The sequence below is a fragment of the Leopardus geoffroyi genome, chromosome C3 (genome assembly GCF_018350155.1).
Source record: "Leopardus geoffroyi isolate Oge1 chromosome C3, O.geoffroyi_Oge1_pat1.0, whole genome shotgun sequence".
Taxonomy (NCBI): Eukaryota; Metazoa; Chordata; class Mammalia; order Carnivora; family Felidae; genus Leopardus; species Leopardus geoffroyi.
In genome coordinates, this window is record NC_059338.1 from 12,434,004 (window position 1) to 12,449,036 (window position 15,033).

Sequence of the window (15,033 nt, forward strand, 5' to 3'; positions counted from 1 at the left end):
GCCAGGCTCACCCTTGCACCTCTTGGGTGAGGGTGAGTGCCCGTCAGTGCCCGTGCTGTGGCTGGCGGGAGACTTTCCATCCTTCAGGCCATGAGGAAGGCTGGCCTCCCCTCGGGCCTGTGTCTGAACCGTCTTGAGCCATGATTCGGAGAAGGCAGACAGAATGTGACAGCTGGAAAGGCCTCAGTAGGAATGGACTCTACCCGCGCACTTTATAGATAAGGAAACAGGATCCAGAGAGTCTGGTGACTTCCCAAGTCACCCAGGCTCGAAGCAGAGGCAAGCCTGGCTTCCTGGGCTCCTACTTCACATTTCTGCCCCTTCCAAGTGCCCCACACTGCCTGTACACCCCCACGCCCAGTGGCTTGCTTCACCACCGTAGCCGGTCCACTGAGTGGTTACATTGTTCACATTTATTTATTTAAAAAGATTTTTTAATGCTTATTTATTTTTGAGAGAGAAAAGAGAGACAGAACACGAATAGGGAAGGGGCAGAGAGCGAGGGAGACACAGAATCTGAAGCAGGCTCCCGGCTCTGAGCTGTCAGCACAGAGCCTGACGCAGGGCTCGAACTCACAAACTGCAAGATCATGACCTGGGCTGAAGTTGGACACCTAACCCACTGAGCCATGCAGGCACCCCACATTTTTGACATTTAAACCACTTCTTTAGAAACCCCTCCCGCCCCAGATCTGCAGGGGAACACCAACTGATGAGGATTCTTGTGAACAAAAATCATTTCTAGATTTTCATGACTGTTTCTCTTATTTAAATGGAGTAAAAACAAATGCCTTCTGAGAATCATGCTCCAGCTTCCGCAAAGCACAGTGAAAGCACGATCCTTTAAAAATTCTCGTCAGTCGTAGCGGTTGATTTTATTTAATGGGATCAAATGTGATACGTTAAAAAATGTTGTAACAGAGTGTCAGGAAGATTATTAGCTTTTGTATTTCATTGTAAATATGAATAGATGAACACAATCCTAACATCATTTGAAAATAAGTCTCCTTTGATGAGATGTTTCTTTCTAATTGTTTTTTCCAGTAAGAAAGACCTCAGGGGTAGAGGAGGGGGCTTCTGGTGGCTGTCGGTTAAGCATCCGACCGTGGATTATGGGAAAGACAAGTTTGAAAGCTATTTTGTATAATTTTTAGGAGCTGATAGTGAAATTTCTTAGAAGGAAAACCCGGAATTGAGATGCAAGAATTATATGAGACAGGATGCATACTGGTTCTCTCGTCAGACTACCCAGACTTCTATCCCCACTCTAACACTTTCTAGTTGTGTGATTTTGGCTAAGTTATGTAGCTACTCCATGCCTCAGTTTCCTCATTTGTGAAATGGAGAGAATAACCACTTAAGAGAGTCCTTAAATGGACTTAAGATGTAAAGATGTGTAATATACTTACAATAGCATCTGATGCATACATGTTAGCCAGCATTACAATTATTATTAAGTAAAAGACAGAAGTTACTCTATGTCATGGGAGTTATGACTGACCAACCAGAAAATAGTGTTTTCTTGAATGCGTACATGGTATGCCTCTAGGGCTCGAACCCACGAACCACGAGAACTTGACTTGAGCTGAAGTCAGATACGCAACTGACTGAGTCATCCAGGTGCCCCCTTTTTTATTTTTTACTTTAATTTTTATTTATTTTTTATTTTTTTAGATGCCCCTTTTAAAAAAATTTTTTTTTAAGTTTATTTTGAGAGAGACAGACAGCACGCATCGGGAAGGGGCAGAAAGAGAGGGAGGGAGAGAATCCCAAGCAGGAACCATGCTGTCAGCACAGAGCCCGATGCAGGGCTTGAACCCATGAAGCTAAGAGATCATGACCTGAGGTGAATCCAAGAGTCTGGTGCTTAACCAACTGAGCCACCCAGGTGCCCGTGCTGGAGTGTCTTCCTAAGGATCTCCTGAACCAGATCCAGTTTGAATGACCCTGGCTAAGTGAGCAGTAGGCAAAGTCATGTAGGGAAGGGAAAAAATGGATGAAGGGAGAGGCAAGACAAGGAATAAAAGGAACCATTTTCGTGATATATCTTTGTTCCCTTTCCTCTTAAAAATGTTTAAAACAATTTAAATCACAGATACTTGTCTGAAAGAACAAGAAACCATTTGCACAGCCTCTGTTTGCCAGCTCGGTGCCTTCTGATGGGTGACAGATGGCCATGATGTAGCAGCACCATGAACAAGCACAGTCCCTCTCCCCCTCTCCCCAGATGTGCGTGCGGCTCAGAATCTTCCTAGGCTGTTCCAGGTTCTCTGGGTCCTGGGATGGTGGCCTAGGGTTTTGTTTCCTGTGAAGCAGTTGCCCTTCCTTTCTTTTTTTTTCCCATTCAAACCCATCCTGCTGTTCTAACCAAAAAGAAAGCAAATAGCACCTGGTATTCATAGACTTGGGAACCCAGGTCCCTGAGTGTCACATGGCCCCCAAATTTGGATCTGTGCTTCATTGGTCTTCCTTTCTTCCTGGCAGGTGTCCTTTTGCATGTGATGGGCGACGCCCTGGGGTCCGTGGTTGTGGTGGTCACGGCCATCATATTCTACGTGCGTCCCCTGAAAGGCGAGGACCCATGTAACTGGCAGTGCTACATAGACCCCAGCCTGACCGTCATCATGGTCGCCATCATTTTGTCATCTGCCTTCCCACTCATCAAGGAGACTGCTGCCATTCTGCTGCAGATGGTCCCCAAAGGAGTCAACATGGAGGAGCTGAGTAAGTCAGATGATTCTTATCTAGAACCATGCCCATTTGATGTTCTTTAGGCCAAAGGGCCAGCATTATTTCAGAGCAGTGTTTGATTTATGTATCCTGAAATACTTCAAATCACCAAGCAATAGAGACATCCATCATATGTTTTGTAGCCTAGTAAGATGACTCACAGCTCCGAGAACCAAAGGTCCTTTACGACTCATGGCGCTCTGACTCAGCTGCAAGTTTTTGAGAATATGGTGCTTGGGCAGTAACTATTCCTCAGCTTTTACCTTCATGTCAAAGATTTAATGTAAAGAGGGCTACCCTGCCAAGAACTTGATTTTTACTCTCCTTATTCTGAAAACATAAATCATTCCTTTATATTCTAGATCTTGCATTCTATTTAATTGATTTTTATGGGCATGCAAGTCACTGGGTCTCTTATAACGCTGTAAAAAGGACCGTATTTCATGTTTTAACCTGAATTCATGACCTCGTTCAGTAATGAAATCTGTTTCTTTGCTTTGCTCAAACAGAAGGTCAAACTCTCCTCTTAGTTATGTGTATCTGAGGATACGTATTTTAAAGACTTGGCAGAATTTCTAGATGGGAACTATCCAGATGTTGGTGAGAAACTGAATTTGCAACTTCATCTCTAGTGTTTCTAAACGGGATTATGTTTTTGTAAAAAAACATTTTTCGTGCATATTTGTGTTATACACTCACTGCCCCACCAGTGAGCCCGTAAACTTGAGATAGAGCCCAGGCCTCTTAAAAGACCTTACTTCATGAGAAGCTCCTGAAATGAGGTTTGAATGGGTCTTAATACATTTTATGGCCATGGCTAGGCTTTCCTCTATGAAAGAAGGTGTGATTTGCAGTGTGACTGTCTGATGAGGGCCATAGCCCTGCCAAACCCACGTTTAATAGCGTGTGTTGGGACCAGTTGGTTGCGCCATTGCTAATAGCTGGAGCTTCTCCTGCAGTCTTTTCTCCTGGATGTTCTTTCTGCCTTTGGGGGCCTCTTTGGCACCATTGTTGGTTTAGAGTCTCAGAGTTGGTAGATGCGGTCAACTCTCTGGCTGCTTTACTGCAGAATTAAAATAGTCAGGCTTCATTTCCTGCAACCTACTATTTGCCCGATGCCGCAGGCAGAGGAGGTAGGAGATGGGGAAGGAGATATCCAGGCACAGATACACAGCATCGTCTCTACTTTCTAGAAGCTTGTTTTCCATTTGAAGAAAAAGATACACATATCAAAACCAATTTGTGATATATAGTGATATATAATGATATATATATATATATATATATATATATTTTTTTTTTTTTTTTAACACATTTTTAAAAATCAGATAGTAGTGGGATGCCTGGGTGGCTCAGTCAATTGAGCGTCTGATTTCAGCTCAGGTCATGATCTCACAGTTCATGAGTTCGACCCCTGCATTGGGCTCTCTGCTGTCAGGACAGGGCATGCTTCGGGTCTCTCTCTCTTCCCTTCTTGGCACTTCCCCTGCTCATGCCCTCTCTCTCAAAAATAAATAAAATATTTAAAAAAAAATTAAAAAATATAGTAATAACAATAACACACTTGTAAGGCACTTATTACATGCTAGGTAATGTTCTAAGTGCTTTATATTCACTCATTTTAATTCTTCTTTTTTTTTTAATGTTTATTTATTTTTGAGACAGAGAGAGACAGAGCATGAATGGGGAAGGGTCAGAGAGAGAGGGAGACACAGAATCTGAAGCAGGTTCCAGGCTCTGAGCTGTCACCACAGAGCCCGACGCGGGGCTCGAACTCACGGACTGTGAGATCATGACCTGAGCCGAAGTCGGGCGCTTAACCGACTGAGCCACCCAGGCGCCCCCATTTTAATTCTTAAAGTAAACCTATGCGGTTCTATCATTATTATTCCTAATTTATAGATAAGGACACTGAGGCACTGGGGGCTAGGTAAATTACCCAAGGTCATGACTACACTGGGATTCAAACCCTAGCTGGCTACAGGGTCTTTGCTCATAATCCGTCTTCAAAACCATTTCTCTATATACGTGCTCATTTGAGAAAGTATGGAAAATATGGAAGAGCCTAAGTATGAAACTAGAAATCTCTCGTAATCCTGCTACCCAGAAATTAATATCTTGTAATATCTTGTATCAATCATTCAATAAAACAAGCCTTTATCTGCATAAGATTTTTGTGTGTGTGGGGTCACCTGGGTGGCTCAGTTAAGCGTTCGATTCTTGATTTCAGCTTGGGTCTTGATCTCTGGGTCATTAGTTCAAGCCCCGCACTGGATTCTGTGCTAGGTGTGAAGCTTACTTCCTGTTTAAAAAAATTGTGTGTTTGTGTGTGTGTGTGTGTGTGTGTGTGTGTGTGTGTGTATACACACTGATGTTTGTGAAAGAAAGAAAGACAGAAAGACAGAAAGAAAGAAAGAAAGAAAGAAAGAAAGAAAGAAGAAATATCATGCCATATGCACAGTAAAACTATTTGTTTTTTTTCACTTACAGATAGCTTATATGCCTTTTCTCATATCCTTAAATATGCAACTTACTTGTTAATGGCTGTATCATATTTTATATAATCGATTTAACTCTTCCCTTGTTTCCATTTCTTCATTAATGCAAAGAGCATCGCTCAACTCATTTTTGTGTGTGAACATTTGGGTATTTCCCTTTAGGTTAAATTCCTGGCACCAGGGATGCTGGTAAAAGTTTTTGGTCCCTATTGCAAAGTTCTCCCCTTTCAGAAAGGCATCCTGCTTCACGCTCCCAACACAGCCCCTGTGGGTGTCTATTCCCTTGTAAACTCAACAACCTTGGGGATTTGGGGGGTTGTCGTTAAACTTACTTTCTTGAATTACCTCTTATGGGCTGATGAGGGATGGTACAGGGATTCTGAATGGAGAAAGAAGATTACTAGAAAATGTACCCGTCCAGGTACAGCTATTTTTCTTTGTGTTTTTGAAATACATCGGGGTGGTGAGAATGCTTCCAGTGCCCACGACCCTCCCGTGGTGGGTGCCATGCCTGTTTCCACTACAGCACGCGCCTTAGTGTTTATCTGCTCTCCTCTGTTCTAGTGAGTAAACTCTCGGCCGTGCCCGGGATTAGCAGTGTACATGAAGTGCACATCTGGGAACTTATAAGTGGAAAGATCATCGCCACCCTGCACATCAAGTATCGGAAGGACAGGGGCTATCAGGACGCCAGTATGAAAATTCGAGAGATCTTCCACAATGCGGGAATCCACAATGTGACCATCCAGTTTGAGCACGTGGACTTGAAGGAGACCATGGAGCAGAAGGATCTGCTGTTGCTCTGTAGTTCACCCTGCATCTCCAAGGGCTGTGAGAAACAGCTGTGCTGCCCGCCCGGGGCCCTGCCTCTGGCCCATGTCAATGGCTGTGCAGAGCACAATGGCTGTCCCCCTCTGGACACGTACCCAAGTGATGGTCTCCGTGGACCAGTAACAAGAGAAGTGGCTATTGAAGTATCTTTGGACAGCTGTCTGAGTGACCACGGACAAGCTCTGAGCAAAACGCAGGAGGACCAACATTATGTCAACAGCACACATTTTTAATCTTGTCCTGACGTACACAGACAGTATAGACGAGGCGTTCGGGCTTGTGGAAGGACCTCTGTGGGCTGTAGGCACTGGTCAAATTCATGGTGGGCACGCTCTGTGTTCATCAACGGGCTGGTTGTTTGGGATGTCAATTGCATGTGTCTGTTAATTTTTATGTGACTGTGAACTCCTTTACGTCGTCCTGGGTATCTCATGCTGCTCTTCAACAAACCTACTGTTTTAGTTTGAACATTTATTTCAAAAAGCAAACCATGCCAGCATACGTATCAGGGACATTGAAGGCTGGGACTCAATGGCTGTGGACACAAGATTCAAAGTAGTTTTTGTTTTAAAGTGATTAGATGTTGTGGCTGACTCTCAGGTGAGCTCATAGCCAAGTACATCGAAAAGACTAAAGAACCATGTTAGCTAATGTTTTTTTCGTTCCATTATAAGATCATAAAAGAGGAAGGTTGGGTAGTCCTGTCACTGCAGAATTTTTGTTCTTTGACTTGTTTTCAAATAAATGCAAAATGAATACCTATTAAAGGAGAAAATAGTCTCAGAACATCAAAGGAAGGAGAGATTATTGGGGGAAGACAGGAAGAAAATGCCTCCTGACTGCCTCTTCATTTTGCAGGGTGGAGAGAAAACTAGTGTTTACTTTCTGCTGTGAACTGAACTACAACTATAGGGTGCTTCAAATGTTTCATACACAGATGCTTTTTTTTTTTTTTTTTTTTTCATTTGGAAGTGTGGGAATGTTTCTACTTCCTGAAGTATGACACAATACTTACATTCTGTCTTGTAGAATCAGTCCAGTTGGGATTGTTTTCATTTATTGCTTAATGACTTATTTGTCCAAATTTCCTTTGAGTCTTCTTTTATATGATCATGTGGATATATGTAGCATTTATCAGGAGAAAATGGATAGTTCTGGGAGAGAATAATATATGACACTGAGTATTCCTTCCTGCCAAAAATAAGCTGGATTGAATTTTCTTCCATTTGACATATTTTAAAGTATTTAATATAGTTGCCAACTAGTAACTTCATGGAAAAGTCTATGTGTAGAGAGACCCCGATGGGTTGCAAAATTGACTGACAACGATCATCTCTTAGGCTCTAGACACAGAGTCCTGTTGTAAATCTGTGTGGTACTCAAACAGAAATCCTGGGTTGGTAACGCAAAAAACACCCACATTTTTCAGCATTAATGCCGTTTAAACAAATGTCTTAGTGTTCGTTCTTAGGCTGAAATAAGTAAGCATCTGTGATCAGTAGAATAAGAATTTTTTTTCATTCCTTGAAAATTTATTATTTGAGTTTAAATTGGCCATGAATTAGTCGAATATGTTTTTGTCCCTAGGAGTTTGTTGGATTAGTCTATAGATAGTGTATAGCCAAAAGAGGGGTAAAATATAAGACAACATTTTTATCTTTAATCTTAAAAGTATGGCATGCACTCACAAAAAAAAAACCAGGGGATTCTCTTTGAAACTCACCACGGTGGTAAGTGGACCAAAATCTAGACAGATGTTGGTTGAGATGCCTTGACTGGAGCCAAAGAGGAAGTCTGTCCCTCACTTCCAATTGGTTCCCATCATTCTGCTTTTTATTAGAAGGAAAAGATTATAATTTTCTAGTTTCTGTGCCCCTGGCTAAAGAAATGCAGACTAGTTTACATCCAGATAATGTTCTCTAAAGTATTTTTTAGGAAAGGAAAATTTAAATGTAACAAATTTACCACAGAGGTAGCTTGACGACCACTTAATCACATACCGCATTATGGAGTAGAGTCATTGTGAAATAATCCCTTTTTTAATTTTTTTTTTTCAACGTTTATTTTATTTTTGGGACAGAGAGAGACAGAGCATGAACGGGGGAGGGGCAGAGAGAGAGGGAGACACAGAATCGGAAACAGGCTCCAGGCTCTGAGCCATCAGCCCAGAGCCCGACGCGGGGCTCGAACTCACGGACCGCGAGATCGTGACCTGGCTGAAGTCGGACGCTTAACCGACTGCGCCACCCAGGCGCCCGAAATAATCCCTGTTAAGACAGCTAGAGTACATTTAATGAGTTCAAACAAGCTCATTCAGTGCAATATTTTTGTATGGGGTTAAGTGGTTTCCTCTGTCATCTCAGGCAGTCATCGTGACATCCTCTGTCATTGTGATGCCTGCAGTACGATATTTTTACTTGAGTTTTACTCTCTCTTTAGTTGTCCTGCATTTCAAGTCTCCCAAGGAAATGCAGGAACTTTCTTCTCGTCGAGTCAGTCTTGCCTGGTGGCTCTAGGGCCTGCTGAACAGTGGCTTTACCCAACACTGTTTTCCTCTGGGATTAGAAAAATGCTGTCATTTCACTTTCTAGTGTTCCTGTGTGCTTAGGTTCATTCCAGAATCTTTCCTTCTTTTTTTTTTTTTTTTTGAAATGAAAATAATTTTTTAAAAGTCTAGGGCGTCCTCTGTGGGTCTCCAGGCATTGCTACATCCCCTGGGGGCAAATTTGTCTCTATTTCTGAGTTACTGACTTAAACTAAGCGTAGGTGAGAGTTATTGCTGACAAAAGTCCTTCAAGAGCCCTGTATTCATTTTAATAGTATCAGTTCTGCAGAATTCATTCTTTAAAAAATGAATTTTAGGCTGGGTGTCTCGGTTGGTTAACGTCCAACTCTTGATTTCAGCTCAGGTCATGATCTCATGGTTCTTGAGTTCGAGCCCTGCATTGGGCTCTGTGCTGACAGTGTGGGGCCTGCTTAGGATTCTCTCTCCCTCTCTCTCTCTCCCTGCCCCTCCCCTGTTCATGCTATCTCTCTCTCTCTCAAAATAAATAAACTTAAAAAAATATTTTTAAAGGTGAGATCAAACTGCTCATCAAAATTACAGTTTACATAGGAATTTTGAACATTTAAAAAGATATAGTTTGGGGGAAAAAAGGCCTTACAAATCTGATTATACAGATCAGTCAATGTAACAGTGAAGGAAATGAAGAAAAAAGCATTTGCTGTCACTATTCTGTCATGACCTCTTCAACTCATGAATGTCTTCAGTTTGATGATGGAACTACAAAAGGAGACCAGAAAATACTGGTATGATTGATTCTTGGGGCTAAGGTGTTTAATTCTCTATCAGTTTTAAACTTGATGATATGTCTTTTATTGGTTCTAGGACAAGCAGTTCATCTTGGTGCTAAGGACAAGTTCAGATGTTAAAAAAAAAAAATCTGTATTATTTGTCGTTAACTGAATCCTTTGCCAAATCCTACCGCATTTTTTCCCAGGAGGACAAAATATATTTCCTGCTTTTAAATGTATCTTTACACCGTTACAGTTAAAGACTACAAAAAAAGACTGTGCCAGAAAAATAATGAGGAAACATGACCTGATTTGGGTTTTGAATTTAGACTGAATAATGATTATGCCTGTTTTATAACTCTGCTGTTCACCTGATCGTTTGTTACTTATTTGTGCTTCTGAGTGTATTTGCACGTGAGTCGTCGCAGGTAGGAATGAAGTTATTGAATCGGGAAACCGTGGCGCAAATGGAAATTGCATCAGACCCTAATCCTCACCGTAATCTAAATGTTCTTATGAATTTGGAGATTAGCTAATGCGTTATGTGTCCTGTTCAGGAGCGTCTCTTCTCAGGTGTTTTATTCTGGACCTTTTTGTTTACATGGAACGTTTTTGAATATCGCTGAATGGATCGGTATTGCTGGACGTCTCCTCTTGGTACAAAGCCAGGTCAGAGGCGATGAACCTGCTGTCTAGCGGGGATAATCCAGGAAGGATGATGGTTTTCGAGGGAGAGTGACCCTTCCAGGAGGTCCGAAGTTATGTTACAGTATTATGGAGTTTTGTTGCTTGAAGTCTTCCTTCTGTCCTCACAGGCGATTTTGCCAAAGCGTAATTGTCACATTTGTGGGAACTATTCAGACTTGAAGATGTCAAGTTTAAATAGCGCATTACTAATTGCATGTGAACTCCCCCAGTAATGTATGCACATACACATACCTATAAAAGCGAAAGATGTTCAATGGTGCTGTAAATAAATAAACAACAACAACACATGACTGAGATGTTTGTGGAAATCAAATGGAAAGCTCAGAGTGGTTGAACTCATTTGTTTTTGTCCCTGAGTCGAGTTGGTTTATCACTCAGTAACGCTTCAGATGGGTTTTAGTAAAGTGGGACTACTTCTGCATCCTTATTTTGTGGTTTCTTCATACCCCTCTGCCACTGTCCATCACCTGCAATGTCACCTGGCCCATGTTGGCAAAAATGACCCAAACTGACCCAGCTGCCTACTTACTGCAGCCTGGACTGATCTGGTTTTCTAGGGGGGCTTCCTGGGGGCGGGGCTACCCAATAGGGCTTGTGCAGGAGGGGAGCTCCTGGGGGTTAGGGAATGGTGGAGAGGCTCGGCTTGTTTTGGAGAAGTCCTATAGATGTGGGGAACTCTCCAAAGAGCTGAATGTCACCTTTATGAATATTGAGTGAGGGGAACAGTCTTTTAGTTCTTCCAGTCGCTTTTTATTTAATCTGATAAGCTGATAACCAGCATACCCTTACTGGAAACTGTGCGAGGGGTTCTTGCCTCCAGGGGGTTTGTAGTCTACACTGGAAGCTAAGTAAGGCAGTACAACTTTGGGGGAGGTTAAGGAGACCTACTTACAGCCTGGTGTGGGTAGGGGGGGATCTTGTGTTGAATGGTTCTGGTGCTCAGGGGTGCACATGCGAAACCCTGGGCAGCATTTGCAATGAGACGGAGGTATACATTTCACGACCATCCACTCTGTCAGCACGAAGAGGAACAGAGGGCTGAGCTCAGGGCTCAGAGTACAGAATGTCTGACTACTCCATCTAGTGGGGAACCCTGCCTCCTCGGTGTCTCCCGCTGCTCCCTGTTTCTCTGTAGCACTGTCACTTTGTAACATTCTATTATACATTTACTTCTTTATTTCCTGTCTGTCCCACTAGAATAAGGGTATGGATGATCCACAGCTGTGTTCTTCAGCCCCTATCCCGTGCTTGAAACAGTGCCACAGGACCTGGCACCAATAAATATTTATTGAATGAATGAATAAATGAATACACACATGAATGAACGAAGAGGTTCAACTCTTGGTGTTACCAGTTACAGGATTTGGACAGATCACTTAACTCCATTGCACTTGGTTGTTTTTTGTTTAAATGATGGTCTGTGTTCCCCTTCTTGGGGGTTTGTTGTAGGAATCCTTAGGAAACAGGAGAGCAGAGCTAAACGTCAATTGATTTTGTTCTCTTACACTTTCCAGCGGGCGTTCACACTCTTCCTGTTCTTCTCCTGCCTCCTCCCATCTCTGTAATTCCATTTTGTCTGTTAGCCACCGGTTAGAGCTAACTAGCCTTAAAGCTAACTAGGTACAATCAACCTGGGTGAGGGTGAAGAGGAAAGGCTTCACAGGAGACTTGGCACTGAAATTGGCCTTGGAGTAGTGCCATGGGTGGAGAAAGAGGGAAAGGACAATCTGCCCTGAAAGCTTAGATTTCATTCTTTAGGCAGTTGGACCCAAAGCTTTTGTATGTGTGCGTGGCGGGGGGGTGGTTTTGGGGGAGGGGCGATTGGGGAACACCGGGACTAGAATATTCACGGGGACCGGTTTTATCCAGACGCCCTTCCCCTCAAACTTTGTGTTGCTTTGTTGTTCTGTGTTTGGAGCTTCTGCCTTCTCATCTCCTATCCTGCCTGGAGTCCTGAGCTCCACTAGCTGTGCACGTCCTCCGGGTCTGCAGATGCTCCCAGTTCCCAGGGAGTTTCTCCCACTTCTCCACTCAGCTTTCCTCGCTGCGTTTCTGCTCGGACCTTGCTGCCGTGTTTAATGCTGCCTTCCTCTCACTCATCCTGGGTCTAACTAGTCGTCGTGCTCAGTGAACGTTTCCTTCAAGGACTCGATGTCAGTCCCCGCTTCTCTGTTCCTGTCCCCATCTCTCGGGTTCGGCTGGATCACCTCACGTCTGTGCTGTAGCAGAGGCCTTTCCACCAGCCCCTCCGCACTTGCAAACTTCTTGTCAACCCTCCTGCTTCCCTCTGCTCCGGGAGGAAGGACAGAGTCAGCCTGTCACTGAAGCTCCTTCACCCGCCTGGCCCTCAAACCTTATCTTCTCCAGCACAAGGAAACCCACGGAAGTTAGACGAGCAGAGGGTGTGAGGACGGTGGCTGTGTAGACTAGTAAATAGAGGGTTGTGGGAGTCGGGGGGTGAATATCATCATACCTATTCCTTAAATGCTCAAAAGACATTTTACTTTTTCGAGTTTTAACTTGCATTCACTAAGTTACTTCCTTTCTGGTCGCTCTCTCTCTCTCTCTGTTTTATTGCCAATTTCTTCCTTTTCTGTGTTAGTGTCTCACTTTGCCGCACAGGGTGATTTCCTGTGGATGACAGACTACAACCCTTATGTGCCTGGGGTCCTGATTCAGGAGCACACTCGGAAATGGACGTGTCCTGTGCCTGGAAGCACAACCGTGATTTTCTCATCTTTTTGTGAAGCAAAAGGAGAACAGACTCTCTGTCGCCTCATAGTTTCAACCACATGGTCGCAAATATGGCTGTGCCATAACACTGAGCTCCAATATAGAGAAAAAATATCTGATTGGGGCGCCTGGGTGGCTCAGTCGGTTAGGCGTCCGACTTCAGCCCAGGTCATGATCTCACAGTCCGTGAGTTCGAGCCCCGCGTTGGGCTCTGTGCCGACAGCTCGGAGCCTGGAGCCTGCTTCGGATTCTGTGTCTCCCTTTCTCTCTGCCTCTCCCGTGCTCATGCTCTGTCTCTGTCTCAAAAATAAAGAAAACCTTAAAAAAAAAAATATCGGGCACATCACACCGGTTCTTTTAGGCTTGGAGATGCAGGAGGAAATTGGCTGGTGGTATTGTTGCCTGCACTGTTTCAGGGGAGGGAGGAGACGGGGGGGCGGGGAGCAAATTCTCAGAGTGGCCGTGTTGATACAGGCTTGTAGTGGGGACGACGATAACCAGGTCTCCTATCTGCCCCAGGAAGCTGGACCCTGTCTGCTGTACTGGGCTTAACGACAGTCATGGGTGTCTTAAGATACTTGTTGTGTGAACAGATGACTTTGTTTGCCTCATAATTTCATTGATTTTCATTTTTATTCATTGGGCCACAGACCCTTTGGGATCTGATAAAAGCTACAGATTCTTTTCTCACAGATGCATACATGCATATGCCCTGCCCACACCTGCAGGGATCCTGACCTGCATCCCTGGGTCCCAGATTAAGAACCTCTGTTCCTTCTTTCTTCATGACTGAATTTGCCTAATTTTGTGCTGTTTTGGGCTTTTCTTTTCATGTGTCCTTCTTTGGGACATTTCACTATTACCCTCTTCCAACAGAGGACATAGGAAATATCTATACCACCCACCCCCCCATCCCTGGAAAAAAGCAAGCATTTTTTGTTTTCAATTAACAAAAGAGATTGAAACACTCAAGTTCAAAAGAACTAGGGGGCTCAAGAAGTTCCAGTTTCTGCACTGCAGAATCAACACGTCATGGAAAAATTCAATGACATTTAAAAATGTTGGATTAATTCTTTTCCTTGACTTCCTCTGCCTGCTGTGAGTTTGTGGCCATATTCCGATGTCCCAAGGTATTCAGAGAAAAACAACTATGACGCTTTTGGAAGGAGTGATGCTTAATGCTTGCTTTATAGCTTTTACTTTCTACCGTTGACTCTTGCACCGCATGGTACTTCCTAAGGGGGGAGACATGTTTTGGCCCATGGTACCGCTAAGCCTGCGTCAGAGAAAAGTGCTTTACAGAGAGATTTTATTATGTAAATTAACATACGCTATGAAGTGTAGCTTAACGTTTGGGCATGGTGGCTTCGGGGGTGGCCTGCTTGTTAAACCCTGGCTCTATCACCGATGAGCTGCTTGACCTCAGGAAGGATGTTGTCCGTGAATAAGAAAAAGTTCTCTAGGCCTCAGTTTTGCCATCTATAGAAGTGGAGAAAATGATAGTTCCTGCCTCTTGAGATTGTTGTGAGGGCAACGGAGGTGGCCCACGTGGGGCTCAGCACAGGGCCTAGCTCTATAAAATACTGGAAGAATGATAGACTTTAAAATGCCGACTTTAAGAGGCAAGATTTCAAGTTGATTCACTCTTATTTTAACTCACGACTCACAAAAGAAATGCCAAGAATGTATAGGGTAGACCAACCTGAGTGTCAGTACTCAGATTTAAAATTCCTTGAGGGCCTGCCTGGGTGGTTCTGTCGTTAAACTTCCAACCCTTAATTTTGGCTTAGCTCACGATCTCAGAGTTTCATGAGTTCGAGCCCCACAGAGGCTCTGTACTGACCCCACAGAGTCTGCTTGGGATTCTCTCTCTCTCTCAATCTCCTTCTCTCTCCCTCCCCTGCTCATGCTCTCTCTCTCTCTCTCTCTCTCTCTCTCTCAAAATAAATAAAAACACTTAAAAAAAATTCCTGGAGGGCAGAGGCCATATTTTATGATGTCACTAGAGAACAACACAGACCTGATCACATGACCCCAAATCCTGGGACATCTTATTCCCAGGAAAATAAAATAGACCCAGTGTTGAAGGACTTCATCCTAACACCAGGGTCCAGTCCCAAAAGACCTCAACTCTCTGGCAGGGTGGCACCTTCAACAGCATATTACTGCTGCAGGTTTACTGGGTCCAGGGTTCTGGGCAGAGGCAGTGAGGGCTTTGTGTGTATCTGGCTGAATGTCC

The 15,033-nt window shown here is 43.7% G+C and overlaps 1 protein-coding gene across 3 annotated transcripts in view; it reads left to right on the forward strand.

Moving 5' to 3' along the window:
- SLC30A10 (solute carrier family 30 member 10) overlaps window positions 1–15,033 on the forward strand; it is a 60,628-nt gene that overhangs the window by 28,120 nt on the left and 17,475 nt on the right. For 2 of the 3 annotated variants that reach the window (XM_045455741.1, XM_045455740.1), the window contains exons 3-4: window positions 2,485–2,724; window positions 5,793–6,821. In XM_045455741.1, the coding sequence (XP_045311697.1) occupies window positions 2,485–2,724; window positions 5,793–6,292 (740 nt within the window). In that variant the 3' untranslated portion in view covers window positions 6,293–6,821. Of the gene's footprint in view, window positions 1–2,484; window positions 2,725–5,792; window positions 6,822–15,033 lie in introns of those variants that run through there. The other variant, XM_045455742.1, reaches the window with a different exon arrangement.